At 41.9% G+C, this 16,241-nt stretch overlaps 1 protein-coding gene across 6 annotated transcripts in view; it reads right to left on the bottom strand.

The window, feature by feature from the left end:
- The window catches only part of RBKS (ribokinase), a 94,342-nt gene that overhangs the window by 51,894 nt on the left and 26,207 nt on the right, over window positions 1–16,241 (bottom strand). For 4 of the 6 annotated variants that reach the window (XM_006030674.3, XM_025212346.1, XM_025212345.1 and 1 more), the window contains exons 3-4: window positions 10,165–10,228; window positions 5,331–5,393 (exon numbers count right to left, since the gene is read on the bottom strand). In XM_006030674.3, coding sequence (XP_006030736.1) covers window positions 5,331–5,393; window positions 10,165–10,228 — 127 coding nt within the window. Of the gene's footprint in view, window positions 1–5,330; window positions 5,394–10,164; window positions 10,229–12,678; window positions 12,804–16,241 lie in introns of all 6 variants that reach the window. The other 2 variants (XM_025212344.1, XM_025212343.1) reach the window with 1 other exon arrangement.

Below are 16,241 nucleotides of genomic sequence, written 5' to 3' on the forward strand. Positions count from 1 at the left end.
CATTGAGTCATAGTCAGAAAGTTTACTTTGACAGTTTAAAGGGTTAAAAATATCTATTTTGCTTTGAACCAATAGTTCTGCCAGAGAAATGCAGCACTACCACACTGCAACTATTAGTACCACCAGAACTGGCTCAGTCCAACCTCTGGAGGAATTCATTCTGTTCTCAGCTAGACTTCAGCAGAGCAGCTCCAGATTTAAGACAAAAAAACCGTCTTCAACTTTACACCAGCATGAACAAGAGCAGAATCTGGCTTAAAGCACTGAATCACAGTTGGCATTTGAGTCTATGGCTGGTGGCAGTCATCTTGCTGAAACACTGACACTGATGACACCAACCAGATGGAAACTCAGCACCAGAGACAATACGCCAGTATTAAAGAAATATGGAAAATAACAGCTAGGAGAAGATGCTTTCTGTACAGCATGATCCTGCAGAATCTTATACTAATAGTTCCTGGTTTTAATGAGATTACCTACATGACTAAGGACTCCTCATGTGACTAAGTGTTTGCAGATACAAATGTTTTGAGCTCAATTAAAATATTAAAGGTCACATTCTCAACAGGTGTAAATTAGAACAGCTCTACTGAAGTTAAGGGACCATCACAAATTAACAAGAGGTGGGGATTGGATTTGATCATTATTAAAACTGCTTCTGGTACTTAAAACAGTACCAATGCTAGGTAATAGATACTGCTTTAAAGTGGGCTTCTAACCTTATCAGTGTTACTTGTCAGAATGATGGTAGTCAATGACAGTAGACTGACAACTGGCAAGCTTATTTAAAGTATTATTAAGTTTATTCTAAAGCTTCTAAAGGGTCTGATACTGGAAGCCCAACAAGCTATTCTGACATGAAGGAAGCACAAGAGGAATGGCAAGAAATCAATGTGGCTGCACAAGGAGCTTCTAGGATGCCTCAACTGCAAAAGGAAAGCATACAGACAATGGAAAGATGGGCAGATCACTAAGGAAGCATACCAGAAAATAACAAGAATCTGTAGGGATAAAATCAGGAAGGCAAAGGTAAAAAATATGAGCACCAGCTGGCTAGGGAAGAAAAAGACAACAAGAGGTTCTATAAATATGTTGTCCACGAAAGAAAGACCACGGAAACTGATGGTTGACTATTAAATAGCCAGGATGAGCTCTTAAAAGATACAGAGAAGATGGAGCTACTCAATATCTACTTTACTTTAGTCTTCACAAAAAAAATTAAGCTGCAACAATCTCCACATTTGGGGTCACGAAGGAGTTTTACCCTGTGGTCAGATTGGTATGGACTGTGGAAGTTTTTGCCTTTCTCTGTTTTGGGGCATGTGCCTATCTTCCTTGGAGCTCTCAAGTGTATTTTAACAATCCCTGCAACAGCAGGACACTGACTGCCACTGTGCCCTTGCTTAACCTGTGCAGGTGAGGGTGCTATACATTGTACTTGTCTGCTAGGGTTGATTGGATCATTTTAGTAATATGCTAAACAAAGATTTTTATGGGATGGTTTGGGGATCGGGACGATTCTGGCTCAGGCAGAGGGTTTGACTAGATGACCTTCAGAGGTCCCTTCCAGCCCCACTTTTTATGATTCTATGATTCATTCCATAAATGCCAGCAGGTAACAAGTGCCACGGGAACATTCAGTACACACTGATGAACACAACTCAACAGTTTTTCCTTTACAAGACACATGGAAGAGCTCTCAAGCTGTCCGTGATATTTAAGCCTCAAGAGTTTCTCAGTCAGTACAACTGCAACAATAGCTGCAAAGCTTCTGAACAGGATTTTGTAAGAAAAAATTAAGGTACCTACGATTGTAAAAGAATGTAATGAGAAATAATTGGTTGCCAAGTCACAGGTCAGAAGCACGAGGGCAAGTGTTGTGTGTGTCCATGGAAATACAATTTATCTTCAGTCATGTGCTTTAAGTGTTGAAAAGCCTTGTACAAATACATTTTAAATTCACTATGGCTGTCAATGGGCTAAAATAATACATCAGGTAACATTTTTTCCATTACCCTGAAAGCTCCAAAAGATGTTTTACCTTATGCAAAGGACGTGTCAGTCAAACTGATATTCATGCTTTGCACTTGTTTGTGTTATTTTACCAGTTTCCTCTAAACTTGAAAGAGGGTAGAAAATAACCTAACTTTAGGGTTCTTGTACCTTGTTCTGAAATATCTGGTGCTGACCACTATTAGCAAAAATATGTTGACCTACATGGATCTTGACCTAACATAGGAGTTCCTGCATTCATAGTGACGATTCAGTACATTAACAAGAGAGACTGGCATGATGGAGGGGCACAAGCAGAAGAGAGCGAGGGCCCACAACTGAAATGGCAGGAGCTGTTGCACAAGCTGTTGCAGGTTAGAAGGCAGATGCACTGACAGAACCCTTTATAGAGAAGGTAGCATAATGCCTGCTTGAAATGAGGTTAAGTATCTGTCAACCAGTTATTTAGTGAACACAGTGTATGCTTACATGGTACAATGCAGCTATCAAAGTTAGCTCTGAGCTGGCCTGGGCAGCAGAACAGGCAGGTATAGCTGCATTAACACAGTATTCTGCTTGGGCTTATTAGCCCTGGTCATACAGAAATGGCTCTGAAATCTCCATGTAGCACTCTGTTGTGCCATGTCATTATAAACCCTGCATTTACTCTGTGGGTAAATGCACATTTAGTGCTTTGATGCTAAAGTATGCACACATTTCAAAACAAAAAAGGAGTAGTTTGACAATGCAGTCTAGGCAGGTAGGGACAGTAGGGAGACAGAAAAAAGAAAGTTGAAAGGAAGGTGGCAGCAGTTGAGAGTGGTACATGAGGACTATGCATGTAAAGCAGAGAGGTGTTCAGAAAAAGTAGCTGTGGGAGCATCCCAGTTGCTTGTCTTGTGGGGAGAGGGTAAAGGATATCAATGTTCAGGGTCTTGATCAAGAAGCCCACCTGGGAGCTTCCTGGAAAGCTGAATACTGTTCTTAGCAAGCATCTATCTGAAGACAGTCAAACAAGAGAAAGCACATGGAAGCAATGAAAGTTTCCAGAAAACACAGAATTTTGCGGATACCCCAATGAGCAGCTGCAGTGCCTCTGAATAGGAGATTTCACAGGACCACATCCTGGAGGTACTCATCATAATTCTATAATTAAAGAGCGTGTTTGACTCTTAAAGCAGCATTCAGATTCTTTGTTTTGGATTGAAAATATGGTGCATCCTTCCCAAACCTACAGCACTTACTATTTCAGTACACTTCGCATTTTCTACGTTTACAAGTATGGAGTTGCAAATTAAAATTAATTAAAACTAGGTCCCTTTAAGAAATATACTGACCCTACCATTTCTATGTCCCTAATTATCTTGATGGAATAATGCAGACTCTTCAAAAAAAAGCCTCCACTTTTCTCTTCTGGGAATAATCTGTACAAGCTGCTTCATGCCAGTATCTGCACTGCATGCATTGTACTGTTTTTATTCTACCAACATAACTGAAGTAGTAAAACATGCATGTAAAGACAAGCCCTTAGATAAGCACTGTAAAACTGATTTGGGTGGAATCAGACAGGCTTCTGCAAGGAAAACAAAAAATGGTGCCACTTGCAACAGGAGAGCACAGAATGTACTGCTATTTTATTGTCATTTACTCAGTTCAGGCACCAGATGGTTTTAAATAGAAACAACCACCAGAACCATTACCAATTCTGTGCATCTGTTTGCTTTACAGCGCCATTCTGGCCAGGTTTGCTCCAGGAGTAGCTTTTATGTAAATTCTGCACCCACCTTTTGATTTGGTAGCTTCCTTTCAGAACTTTTAGTTTGAAAGAAACACTCTAAATGCCACAAAATACTGTTCAGCTCATCCTCTGCCTCACAACCTCACTAGTGAACATTCACACCAATGCCAGTGTCTAGGACTACTGTGCACAGTCACTCTGGCTTGCTTTCTCTCTGTTTAACATTTTTAAAATCCACTATAAATTTCTGTTCCTCCATCCCTCACAACAGTTCATGGGTTCTCCAGAATTCAGCAGTTACACTCTGCTGTTTCATGGTTAGACTGTCCATTGTCTTACCTGACCATGCAGGATATTAGAGAGGAGAGTAAGGCAGCCTCCCCCTTGCTCAGGACCTCAGGTGCAGTGTGGAGCACAGCCACTGATCCTTGGGTATGCCACCCATGTAGAAGTGGGCAGGGGAAAGAATAAGAGAGGCTGGGAACAGGCTGTGCTTGGGCTCTGCCCTCTGCCTCCATTTCATTTACAGGACAAACTATCTGGACAGGTATGAGAGGGATATAAGATGCATGTTCTCAAGAGCTGCAGTAATTTACTTCCCAACACAGAGCAAGAAGAGAGAGGGAAGATGTCAAGGGAAGAGTTATAGCGGTCTCAGAGAAGGTTGAGTTTAATTCACTTTATTTTTGAATGAGAGTATCTGCACAGGGGATTAATGCTTTTTAATATATGTAGTTTTAATTCAACCCTTCAGTTAATTTGGCTTAATTTTCCTGTGTAGATATGTTCTTACAGTCTCCTTCCCAGGCCTGCCCCTAACATGGTGCAGTCATCTACTAACCTTTTTCAGGTCCAAGCCTAAACATCATTCTAGATGGTAGTAATTTTTCAGAGTTCACAGAACATGCATATATTAGGGACATGCAGAAGGTAAATTATCCATTTTGAAGGGCAACACAAAAAGAGATGAATTCCTTCTTTTTACTTTGTCCTAGCATATGAAAGCAAAAATATATGCTAAACTAAATGGAAATGCATGTAGGGTGAATAAAGGAGTATGTCATTTTATAGAGCATATATACTGCAAGAAGGAACTTGGAACTTGGACTCAGATATTGTGGTGAGATTTTAAAAACAACTGGATAACCTAAGAACCACACATAATTTTACCTATGCAGACTAAGATAACAAGGGTAATTTACATTTCATGATTCAGGGTATAAACTGATCAACTCATGGGGTTAGAAGAAAATCCTCTCTCCCACTGTAAAAGAGCTAGGTACCTTATGAGGGAAGAAGGGAGCTAAAGCTTCTTTTGATGCACCAGGTACTGGCCAAGGTAAAACTAGATGGATCGATGGGCTGATGTAATTATGACTCTTCATATGCTGCTAATCTAAGGATTGGATCCTGCCACCCTCACTCACCTTGAGAAACACCTTACTCCCCAAGTAGTCCATAAGTAAGAAAAAGCAAGTGCAGCACAGTATAAAAATATAAAATTTGGCTTTATAAAAAGAAAACTCCACAATGAACAAGAACAAGACAAAGGTTTCTTTTTCTGTGCTGAAAAGGGGCAACTAGGATGTGAAATATGTACCTTCACTGTTGACAATTATTGAAGCAGCTCCTGTAGCAGCATCCTCAGTCTGACCTACAAATTCTAAGAAAGGGAAAAGTTACAGTGTGTATTATTTCAGTGCAGTACTTTCAGCCAATAGCATGTGATGCAGTTTAATTGAATTAAATCTAAAATAAACCTATAACCTTCAGCAATTTAAAAATGCTAATTACTCTTTCATGTGCAACAATGCCAAGGAAGCTAACAACAACAAAAAGTGTTAAGTTACACCCACAAAACAGCAAATGTGAGTCCAACATTCTCTAATTTGGCTTCAACACTGCTTCAGAGAAAAGCACGTTGTTTATAGTCTTCTCAGGCATTCTAGGTCTATCTACATGGAAGAATTCTTTTTATTCACTGCAACAATGGATTCAACGCCAAAGTAAACTAGAGCATCAAAACAATATAGCACATTTTTCTCTTTTAATTCTTCATGGGTTTGCATTTCATAGGAACACCAGCCTGCATTATGAAGAAGGAGGTTCTGGTGATGCTGTATATTTCCCTTTTGGATTAATCCATTCAGTTAAGTACGTGAAAAAGCCTGGCTAGTAGCTCTGCCTATTATTATGTTGTCCAGCACTTCCCATTGTAAAACCCTGTTTACAGCTGCATATACATTTGCTAAATATTGTCTGAATGACCTGGAATTGTCCATGATAGGTATCTGTTCCAGGGTGAATTTCTCTGGAAAATGTCTACCCAAATGGTCCATCTGTTTCCAAGAAAAAGGGTAGAGAAAAGTATGCTGTTCTGCCCATATAGAAGAAAAGTCTGGTGACCTTCTCTTTGAGAAGGTCTGTTGTCCCCTTGCTTTGAAGTAGGGACTTGAAATTTTGCAGGGAGTAGCCTTTGCTTCAGGCATCTAGCTTTGCACTCCCCAAGAAAAACTGCCCAAACCTGGACAAGTTACAACTCTCCAAAAAACTGTACCACCCATACAGAGAAATTTCCTAGAGCATTGCAGCTGATCTCCTTAAAAAATCCCTCTGTACTGAGCACATTCAGTCCCAGAGATGCAGTGGGTAGGAGCAGGACTTTTCCTGCAGCTGCAGCTCTGCGTTGTTACAACTGCAAGCAGGGGCATTTTTCTCAACTATCTACTCCACCATACTGTTTGAGTGATAACTTTGTTGATACTCAAACAGTATGGAGGATGAAACTTCCCAACTCAAATGGACTAGGGACCAGAGCTGGACTTGTTGGAGGAGATTAGGCAGTAGATTAGGTGATGTAATCTAGGTGATGAGGCTGGGACTGGTGCTTGGCAGGGATGGGGTAGGAGATAGAAACTGGGATTGGCTGGGCAAAGAGACTAGGCCTTGGGGATAGGATGGCACAGGACTGGGACAGGTTAGAGGAGATGGGCCAGGAAAGGCTCAAACCTGGGTGTGGGGGAAAGCAATAGAAGTGTCTGTGCCCATTAGATCACAATTCGCTCCAGAGCTTGGACTAGAACACTTGGAAGAGTTAAAATTGCCTGAGCCTTAATTTGCACTTCTGGAGCCTTATGATAGTCTTTAATTCCTAGATCACACACTATTTTTTCTTCATGACCACTACCTTATTCCATGCATGGAGTGGATCTGCTCTAGGATGAATTAAGACTGTGTATATTAAAAAGAGAATAAAAACCTTTCAAATCCCTGCCTTATTTGTTGCAAAAGTTAGAAGGCATGGAGTGAATGAGGCATGACACTGCAGGAGCTGAAAGGTTGGTCTGATGGCTAATACAACTGAGTTCAGTCCTGTGGAACTGCAGTCTCTCTGCCACTACCACAGGACTTTTTGGTAGTGCTAGAGAAGTCACTCGTGCCAAAATTTCACAAGTGGTTATAAACTGTTCTTTTTTTTCTGAGCATCTGACCTGAAACCCTGGGTTCTGATCTGAAGAAATGCTGAGCATTGACAGCTGCAAACGAAGTAGGTGGTAGCTGGGCTTTGAAGTGCTATTAATGCAAAGTATTCTAAAAAACCAAGTTGTGGGTGCGTCAAATTGGTGGATATCCAATATCTACCCATAATTATTGGCTATTTTTAACCTTAATCTCTCTGTGCTTCAGTTCTTCATCTATTTAATAGAGATAATCCTGCCTACTCACCTCACAGGAGAATAGTAAAAATTAATGAATGGTTGCGAAACACTCAGATACTACAGTGATATGCCTCACAGAAAAGTCCAGGAGGGAATAAATACTTTATTCAGAGCAGGATTTGAATAATGTGTAGTTTATAAGACAAGGGGCCATGCATTAAACAATAAGAATAAAATGAAATATTAAATAGCTGTTTATTAAGTGAGCCCTGCACATCTTGTGATCGGTCTGAGAAAAGGGTCCTATGAAAAACAAATGAAATGTGATCATGCAATTGCAGATTGTATCATAACGCACAAGCAAAAGGGGGACAAATTCAGGTTGCACAGACATTTTTAAATGTAGCATTTCCTAATCTGAGTTTTTGGCTTTGAAAACATACTTTTTTTTTTTTTTAAACACAGTTTGTGTGTGGGTATGTGTGTAACTAGGATGTATATTTTCTAGCAGTCTAGCTAGGCTCTGCAAAGTGACCATGTAAAAATGGCATCGTGAAGCTTCATTTTTATTACTTAATTATCATATTTGGGTGAAAAGTTATAAGGGTTAAAAGCAAAACAATGCTTTTCCTTAACTGCCAACCCTGCAGACTGAATATGGGAGGGGAGACTCAAACTTGATTCTCTCAGTAAATTAAATTCTGTAGGCCAGTTTAGTTAGATACCTGTGCAGCTCCTTTGCTTTCAATCCGTTTGCAAGGGCGTAATCAATTGGAACTTGCTGAAAAGTTCTATTAGGGCCTAATGATCCAATGCTCAAATAAATCAATGGAAAGACTCTCACTGACTTGGCGATTCAAGAAGAGAGTAGCAGGGAAGTTTGTGGGTCTTACCCTCTCTTACTCATGTTGACTTTGCAGAGCTAACAAGAGTAAAAACTCACTTTTCCTACTGAACTGAATAAATATAAGTTTTAATTTACATGTGTCTTGAGTAATAAAGTACCGTTTCTCTCCATTCACTTTTCAGAAAAGGACAAAAATCACACTGTGAAGAGGAACTAATGCCTAGTAGTGACTTCTTAAAAGTATAGAGCTTCTTTGGTCCTTAAAGGCAAATCTATGGCCTACAGCGATTTAGGTTCTAAATCAATCTTGAACTTTAAGACTGATTATTAAAGGCCAACATTTGCAAATGTGGCCATTAATTTTGGGTAACTCAGTAACCAGGTGCCTGAACCAGGATCTGATTTTTCAGCCAGTTAAGCACCCAATGCCCTTTATAACAGGATTGGACCCCAGGGAAGGCTGCGCAGCTCCTGCCTTCATTCTGGGTCCTGCTCCTTTTCCCTCGCCTGCCACACCTTGATATAATTCGCTGATCAGTGAAAAGGGAGGCTTCCCTAGGGTCTCAAAGTGAGCCCTTGTCTGCTCTTAGTCTGTGGGTTCCTCCTGAACCCTGCTGTCCTGCCCTCTGGTGCCAAATATGGCTCCCTGGCCTGGCCGGGCCCCACCCCGTCAGGGCACTAATCACCTTAAAGGTTAACTTAATGGCCTCCAACCCCCCTACAGCAATGCTCATGCCTCACAGATGGTACCAATTAATTACTTTAGTGGGCACATAGACCCAGTCTAATATCTGGCCTCCTCAGGCCTCAATGTTCTGATTAAGTCTCCACCCATCTTGGGCTGTGGGCTTGCTGGCCCTCTCGAGCTGTAAAATGATTAGCTCTCTATAGTTTACGCCCCTCTTTGACTAGGGCCCCTGGCCCTAGTCTATGCCCTTCTTTGGGCTTGGGCCCCCCTAGACCTGTTTCCCCTTTTCTCTCATTCACTGCAATGAAGCCCCTGCCTTCTGACAGGGCTCAAGAAAGCCATGTGCCCCTTGGACACACTGGGACTTCCAAACCTTCCCTTTAGTCCCTTGCTGGTCCACTGGTTGAACTGCACCAAGACCCTAAGCACACTGGCTGTAACTCAATCCGTAGCCTTTTGGCTGTATAACAAAATGATTTTTTCACCCAGAGTCCCAGCTCCCTGCCAGACCTCAATGCCTTACTTTCCAGTTCCCAGTTGTATCAGGGTCTCAGTTTGTACTGCAGCTACAATCCTCTCCCTGCAGAGCTCTCTCTTTGTGGCTTCCACAGCCAGACAGCCTGGCTTGGCTCAGGTCCAGGCTTATATGCTGCTCAAGTCCTGCCCACTCGCAGTCAGGTGGTGGGGTAGCTTTGGCACAGCTGCTTCTCTCTCATTCTAATGGACAGCTTGTTGCTGTTACTCCAGCTACCATAGGTATGCCTCTGTTTTGGCAGGGCTCTATCCTATCATATTATTGCTGTGCAACTAGCACAGCAATAGTCCCTCTTAGCTTCTTGCCCCTGGCTGCCTATTCTTTTGCAGCTAGCTCTTCTTAGGCTGCCTGAGCACTGCCTACTACTATTTTTTCCCTCTTAAAGTAACAAAAGCCTCAGGCTCCCTGTTATACACTTAAAGACTCCAAAAGGATTTGCAGGTTCCCAGCATTCTAAATATCAGTCTTTGGGTTTAAAATAAATGACCACTCTTGAAACCACCAACCTCATGGTTTACACACAAGACATTTTGAACTGATCTGGACAAAGCAATAGAGACTGCACTACAGAAAGTGATTCTGCCTGCACACTGGGTGCGCTGATTAGGTGACCTGCCTGCTCTTTCCTTCCTTCTCTTCCAGCTCCAATTCCTATTATAGTTTCTTAAAAAATAATGGGTGAAATGATGTTTAAAAATGCTTTACCTGTAGAAATCTCATTCCTTTTGAAATTTTCAATGTATTCATTGCCAAAGGAATCCTTCCCAACCTACAAGAGGGCATACAAATGTTTGATCTTCTACAATGCAATGATAACACACTAGAGCATCTTTTACAGAATGTTTGTTTCTAAGTTACCTGATTAAATAGCATTTTACAGATTTTCCCTTGACTACAATAGAGCCCTACTGAAACACACAGAAGTTATGCACTTCTTACACTCACTTTTAACCCTCTGACACTGCAGTTCATGAATGTTTCTAACACTATATGGATTGCTTTATTCTGAAGCATAATGTTTTCAGGCTGAAATACAATAAACAGTAACTCTATCATTCTCATTTGCTATGCATACTTTGAGTTTCAAAATTCCTTTTTAACTTAAATTTCTTCCCCACTGAAAAATGCTAGGTGTTACACATTGAAAGTGTGGTTATACTCTGGAAAGTGATTTTATACATGGCATCTTAGAATTCTATATTTTTCAGTATCAAATATACTCATTCTACAAATCTTTTTTTGTTTTAACTGACAATGCTATAAATTAACTGGCATTTTAGAGTCAGATTGCATTGTATTCTGCTTTTAAAACGGCCAGAAAGAGTCAATAAAATGGACCTTGGCTGATCATTTTGTTGAGGATGGATAAAGCTAAATAGAATCTTGCTCACTGTGGCTCTCCAGGGTAAAAGGAGCCCTATCACCATCCAGCCCCCTCTATATATTAAACAAATAATTCGAAGACACACACGTAACAGATGGAGAAATAACATGCCACTTTTACATAAACCAAGAGATATGTTAAACTACTTGATACACACATACAAAAGTATTGTTATTACTGTGTTTAGATATAGATAATATAAAGTCAATGTAGCTTTTATGTATATATTGTATATTTACATAAATACACACGTGAATGAGCGCACGTACACAAGCCCAATATACCTTTTAATTCATTAAACTGGACTTACACCTTCAGCAGGGTCAGTTCCCAACATATCAGCATTGTTGACTAGTATGTAATTTCACTTTAGGATATAATGTAAGGTCTGAAGTCCCACAACAGACCCTCAGCAATGTGATAGTGTAACTGCTTGAGCTGAAGAACTGTCCTTTAGATCAGTTCTATCAAGATCCCTTCTTCCCATCCCCGCTGCTGTCCAGATGACCAATGAGTTGTGTAAAGAACCTGAGAGATTAGTCCAGGCCCTGGGCAATAGTCCCTCTGTGTTTAAAACAAATACCAATATCTGAAGCTGTGTTTGAACTATTGCCAATGATAAAATAGCTGCTTTACTGCCTAGTGATAAAGATGTAGCTATGCATGTACCTCCCTCTTTCAGGAAGATTTGGGATATCTAGAGTATGAGATAGGGTATAAAACCAAACACTGTAATGCACATATAGCACCACAGATTGAGGTTCATTTTCACTCAACTCTTTCCACAGCCATATTTTGAAGTTTTCTTTCATTTCCAATAACATCTACAAAAGATTTATCTTAAAATATCATTAGGGATGGTCACTGTCTCTAAATAGCAGCTTGGAGGACAACAAATCGATAGAGGATCAGTCCAGGACAGATGGTAGTGAGGCTAATAAGCATCTGCTCTGGTTAGTGAGGATTTTTTCAAGGAGGTTTGCAATGAAGGATATTTCTGGATCTCTGACTACTCTTGGATTCCAGGGGCTGACTGTCAGATGCAATCTCTGACATCTACTTTTGACTCGATGATTAGAGCTACCTCTGACAAGGATCCTGCCAAAATTATCCATGACTGTGACTTAACAATCATACTACTGCAAAGTGCTATACCTGGGGATCTCCCTGATGGCTGCTATGAAGCTTCAACTAGTACAGAATATATATACTTGCTTACATACTTAAAGGACGTTTCATAAACATTTTCCAAAAGCTGAACTGATTTCCTGTTCCCTTCAGTGTTTATGATTTTAATGTATAAAGCCTAAAACATTCAATCCTGGGGATCCTAGAGACCTGCATTACTTGCTGTTCAGCTGTTGTAATGACAGATTAATTGGGGTATTTTTGCTCACAGCCCCTAGACAGGAACACTGTGAGGCTGGGGGAAGACCCATCAGAAGGTTATGAGTGGAAGAAATTATGCTTTGGAATGTCTTACCCCCTTGCTTTTATCAGCATCCAAATCTGCTAAAATTTAGGGAATGGTATAAGACTTATCTGGTTATTCAGGACTTGCCCCCAAGGCATCCAGCTCACTTGGGGATTGAGGGCACATTTCCTGACACTCAAAACTATATAACGGATCTTTTTAAATGTTCTCTACATGTGCTCAGACCCTGCTGGATAGGGACATTAAATAAACAGAAATATAAATATAACGTTTGGTTTGTTGACTACAGAACACATTATGCACTGAAATATCATTTTTCAATTCGAGTCACTAATAATTATATCCATCGCTACTAGGCTTGTAGCTACATAGTTGGTGAATAAGAATGAGTATGCATTACATCAAAATCTTTCAATATGTGCTTCTTCCCTGGCTTGATGTTACCAGTTTTCCCACGTGCCATCAGGAGGCCTGACATCATAACAGCTGAAATTTCGGCAGTCCACAGTCAAACTCAATCTGTACCTGCAAATTAACTGTAATGAAAAAAATCTCTTTGCTGACACATCTTTTGTTCTATCTGTTCTGCATATGAAATTCTGCGATTAACTTTTTTTGGAGTGTATGTATTTACTGTTTTTCTGGCTTAGGGAATGTACCCAATTTTTGCTGCTAAAAATAAGTGAAAGCGAGTAAGAGAAAAAAAATGGTTTGAAAGGTGACTACAATACTCTGAGCTGTATCAGATACAGCAACGTTCTTATAACAAAGTAAAGAGTTGGGCTCACTGCTTTCTTTCTGAAGCTGGACTCAGATGGTCCATGCACAAAAATCAGTGGGAACTGTACAAAGGAAAGGCAATATAAAGGATAATTTAGCATTTCCTTTTTAAGCAAGTGAATCAAATGGAACTGGAACACGTAAGGAGAATTTGAATCCACAACAGCACAAGAATTATAACAACGTTAAAGCAATCAGATACGATCATTTCTGGATGTCTGCCAAAAGTAAAACAGACAAGACTTTCTTCAGCACAAATCATTCTTCCCCAGACCTGAACTTCTTAAGGTACAGACAGAAGCAAGAACTGTTCCGATATCAGAGAATACTGCTACAAGCTTTTATAATGCAACTGTTATATCTGCATGATACTGTAGTAATATCAGTTCAATAAAACTGTTGCAAGTTTAACCCTGCTTCAAGCCCCACATGAATGTAACAAGACAATAGGGAAGTTAGAAGACTGCACATCCAAAAATGTAGGTGTCAACTTGATTAAGATGCTTATGAAGAATTCATAACTGAGACAGAACCATGAATTCTACAAACCACGTCTCAAATCACTGTGTCCCACCTTCTGTACGGAGACACATTACATTCATAATTTACAATTATTATTTTAATTCATTCCCTTGTATTTGTAAGCTGAATGAGTTGGCTGTGGAATTATTAAGACTATATGGAAGTGCATGATAAAATTTCTACAAAGGAGAATAACCTCTCCCACAACTATAGTTGGTCTGTTAAACATATCACAAAAATCCCTTGCCTCCTGTACATGTCCTGGACCATCACAGCTACAACACTCCAATCTAACTACCAAAGGAGACTATATTAGTCTAGTAGAAGTCAGAGTCCTTTTTTCCTGATGGACTGCCACACAGACATTAGAATGAAATCTTGATAATAAAGTATAAACATCTTCATATGTCTGGAAAAGATATTGTTATTTCCATATTCAAAATAGACTAAGAATAGGCCTAGATCTCACTAGTACCAGAAATAATCACTGGAAATAACACACCCTATTCTACAAATCACTTTGGGAATATGGGGAGCAAAGTGGCTATGAATGATATATGCAAACTTATATTAATATTAAATAATGGAAAATTGACAGCCAACTGGAAAAGGTACGCTTTCAGGACTGAAATCTCAAAAAGCCTTAACAATTTCAGGTGCTAAGCTTCAATTCCTTAAAATGGCTTGTTAATGTAGACAAATAACTAAGATTGCAATGACTTATTACCACCTGTTAATTTAGGTTAACTGTGAATCTTCATATTATACGTGTCTCATTAACATATACAGATCATTGTTGTATGACATGAAACTATTTTGTGAGGCCATAAAGTCAATACTAATTTTTCAATAAAAAGTAGGAAGTGTTGGCAAGTTATGTAGACCTGAGAAGAATTCTTGATTCTGCTTTATCTTCCTCATCTCCAACACATAAAGAACACTAAGACAAACTATTAGGCTATCTGCAGACATTCAGAAAGCTCGTGCCTGAATTGATTCAATCTGCAGGTTAGTGTAACTGGCGTAGGTTGAACTGGCAAGCAAGTGAATAGACATTACTTTTGATTCCAGAAATGCAGGCACGTGCCTGCCGTGGCTCAGGCCAGAAGCCGGGGGGGTACTAGAGCAAACCCTCCCTTCTCTTCTTCAGCAGCCAAGGGAAGCTGAGCTACGGGGGGCTGGCTGGGCCCAGGCAGGCCTGACTATGATTGGGGTGGGTTTTAGACCTCCAGGGACCTCAGCCGGTGTGTGTCTGGAGAGGGGAAGCAGCCCTTGCCATGCTTTTTGGGGGGGGAGGGGCAGAAGCATGGCCAGACCCTGGCCCCTGGCATCGCCCCCTGATGCCAGCCTGGCATGGTCTCCTGATGACACAGGGAGGGGGTTTATTTCCTCCCCTCTCCCCTTGAGAAACCCCAGCCAGAGTCTGCTTGGCTGGAGCGAACCAGCGCCTGTCAAGGTCCCCGCTCCCTCCTTGCTGCTCCAGCAGCAGGGGTGGGGCATAGTCCCCTGAGGCAAAAGGGACAGGGAGGGGATTTATTACCCCCTACATCCCCTCTCCCCCACTGGGACTGCACCCAGGGTCTGCCTGGCCAGGATGCAGCTTCCCCTGTCAGGTTCCATCACCCCTCACTGCTCCAATGGCAGGGGTGAGGGAGTGGCCAGATACCAGCCCGGCATGACCCCCTAAGGCAAAGGGGGCAGGGAGGGGGTTTATTCCCTGCTCCCTCCTCTCTTGTCTTGGGGGACCGCAGCCGGGGTCTGCCTGCCCCAGCTGCTGCCTCTGCCATTTGCCCTTGGCAAGGCAGACCCAGCTGGGGTTCCCCAGGGGGAGAGGGGAGGAAGAGGGGAATAAACCTCCTCCCTGCCCCCTTCACCCCAGGGGGCTGTGCTGGCTGGAGTTTGGCCATGCCTGTGCCCCTGCTGCTGGAGCAGCAGGGGGTAGTACCAGAGCACCCCCCAAAAAATTCTATACTGACCTGTTTGTTCTAGGAGCAGTCTGCACCACACTCACCCACCATGCCTTGCTGTTAATAAAAATATGTAGATTGAGAAGGCAATCACCCACCTTGTGGTCATGGCCTTATAAGCCAATTACACGGCTCCATCCCTCCCCTACACGGTGTCCCATGCCTTGCAGATGGCATCCTAGTCCTCCTGTCTAGTTCAGGCCCCTCACTGGGCTGCATTCTACTCTCCACCCCCTCCCTGGGCCGTACTCTGACTCGGGCCTCTCACTCTGCTCAGGCCTCTGGACCCACTATGGTCCACTTGGTCTTCCTTGCCCAGTGCTTTTCTGCTGGGGTGTGCTCCCCTAGCCTTCCCTCTCCACAGAGTCATCCATAAGGCAGTGGGGGCTGAGGCTTTCCAGTGCCCCATCCCCACCTTCTGGAGTGGGCCATGCGTGGCATTTTTGTGGAGACTGCCCCACCACAGGCTGCCCCACCACACCAACCAACTCCAGCAGGGTGCAGTTTTAGGTTTTACCCAGGACCATCCTCAGGCCTATCTGATCTTCACCTCTTCCTCACTCGGCTCCCCTAGATGTCATGTGCCTCCCCTATGCTGGTAACTACCGTGGTCTCTGGCCCTAGCTCCATCTTTACTCTTGCTCTCTCTATCTCTGGCCCCCAGCTTGTACTCAGACCCCTGGCCTAGACCCAT

The sequence above is a fragment of the Alligator sinensis genome, unplaced genomic scaffold, assembly GCF_000455745.1.
Source record: "Alligator sinensis unplaced genomic scaffold, ASM45574v1 scaffold758_1, whole genome shotgun sequence".
Classification (NCBI taxonomy): Eukaryota; Metazoa; Chordata; order Crocodylia; family Alligatoridae; genus Alligator; species Alligator sinensis.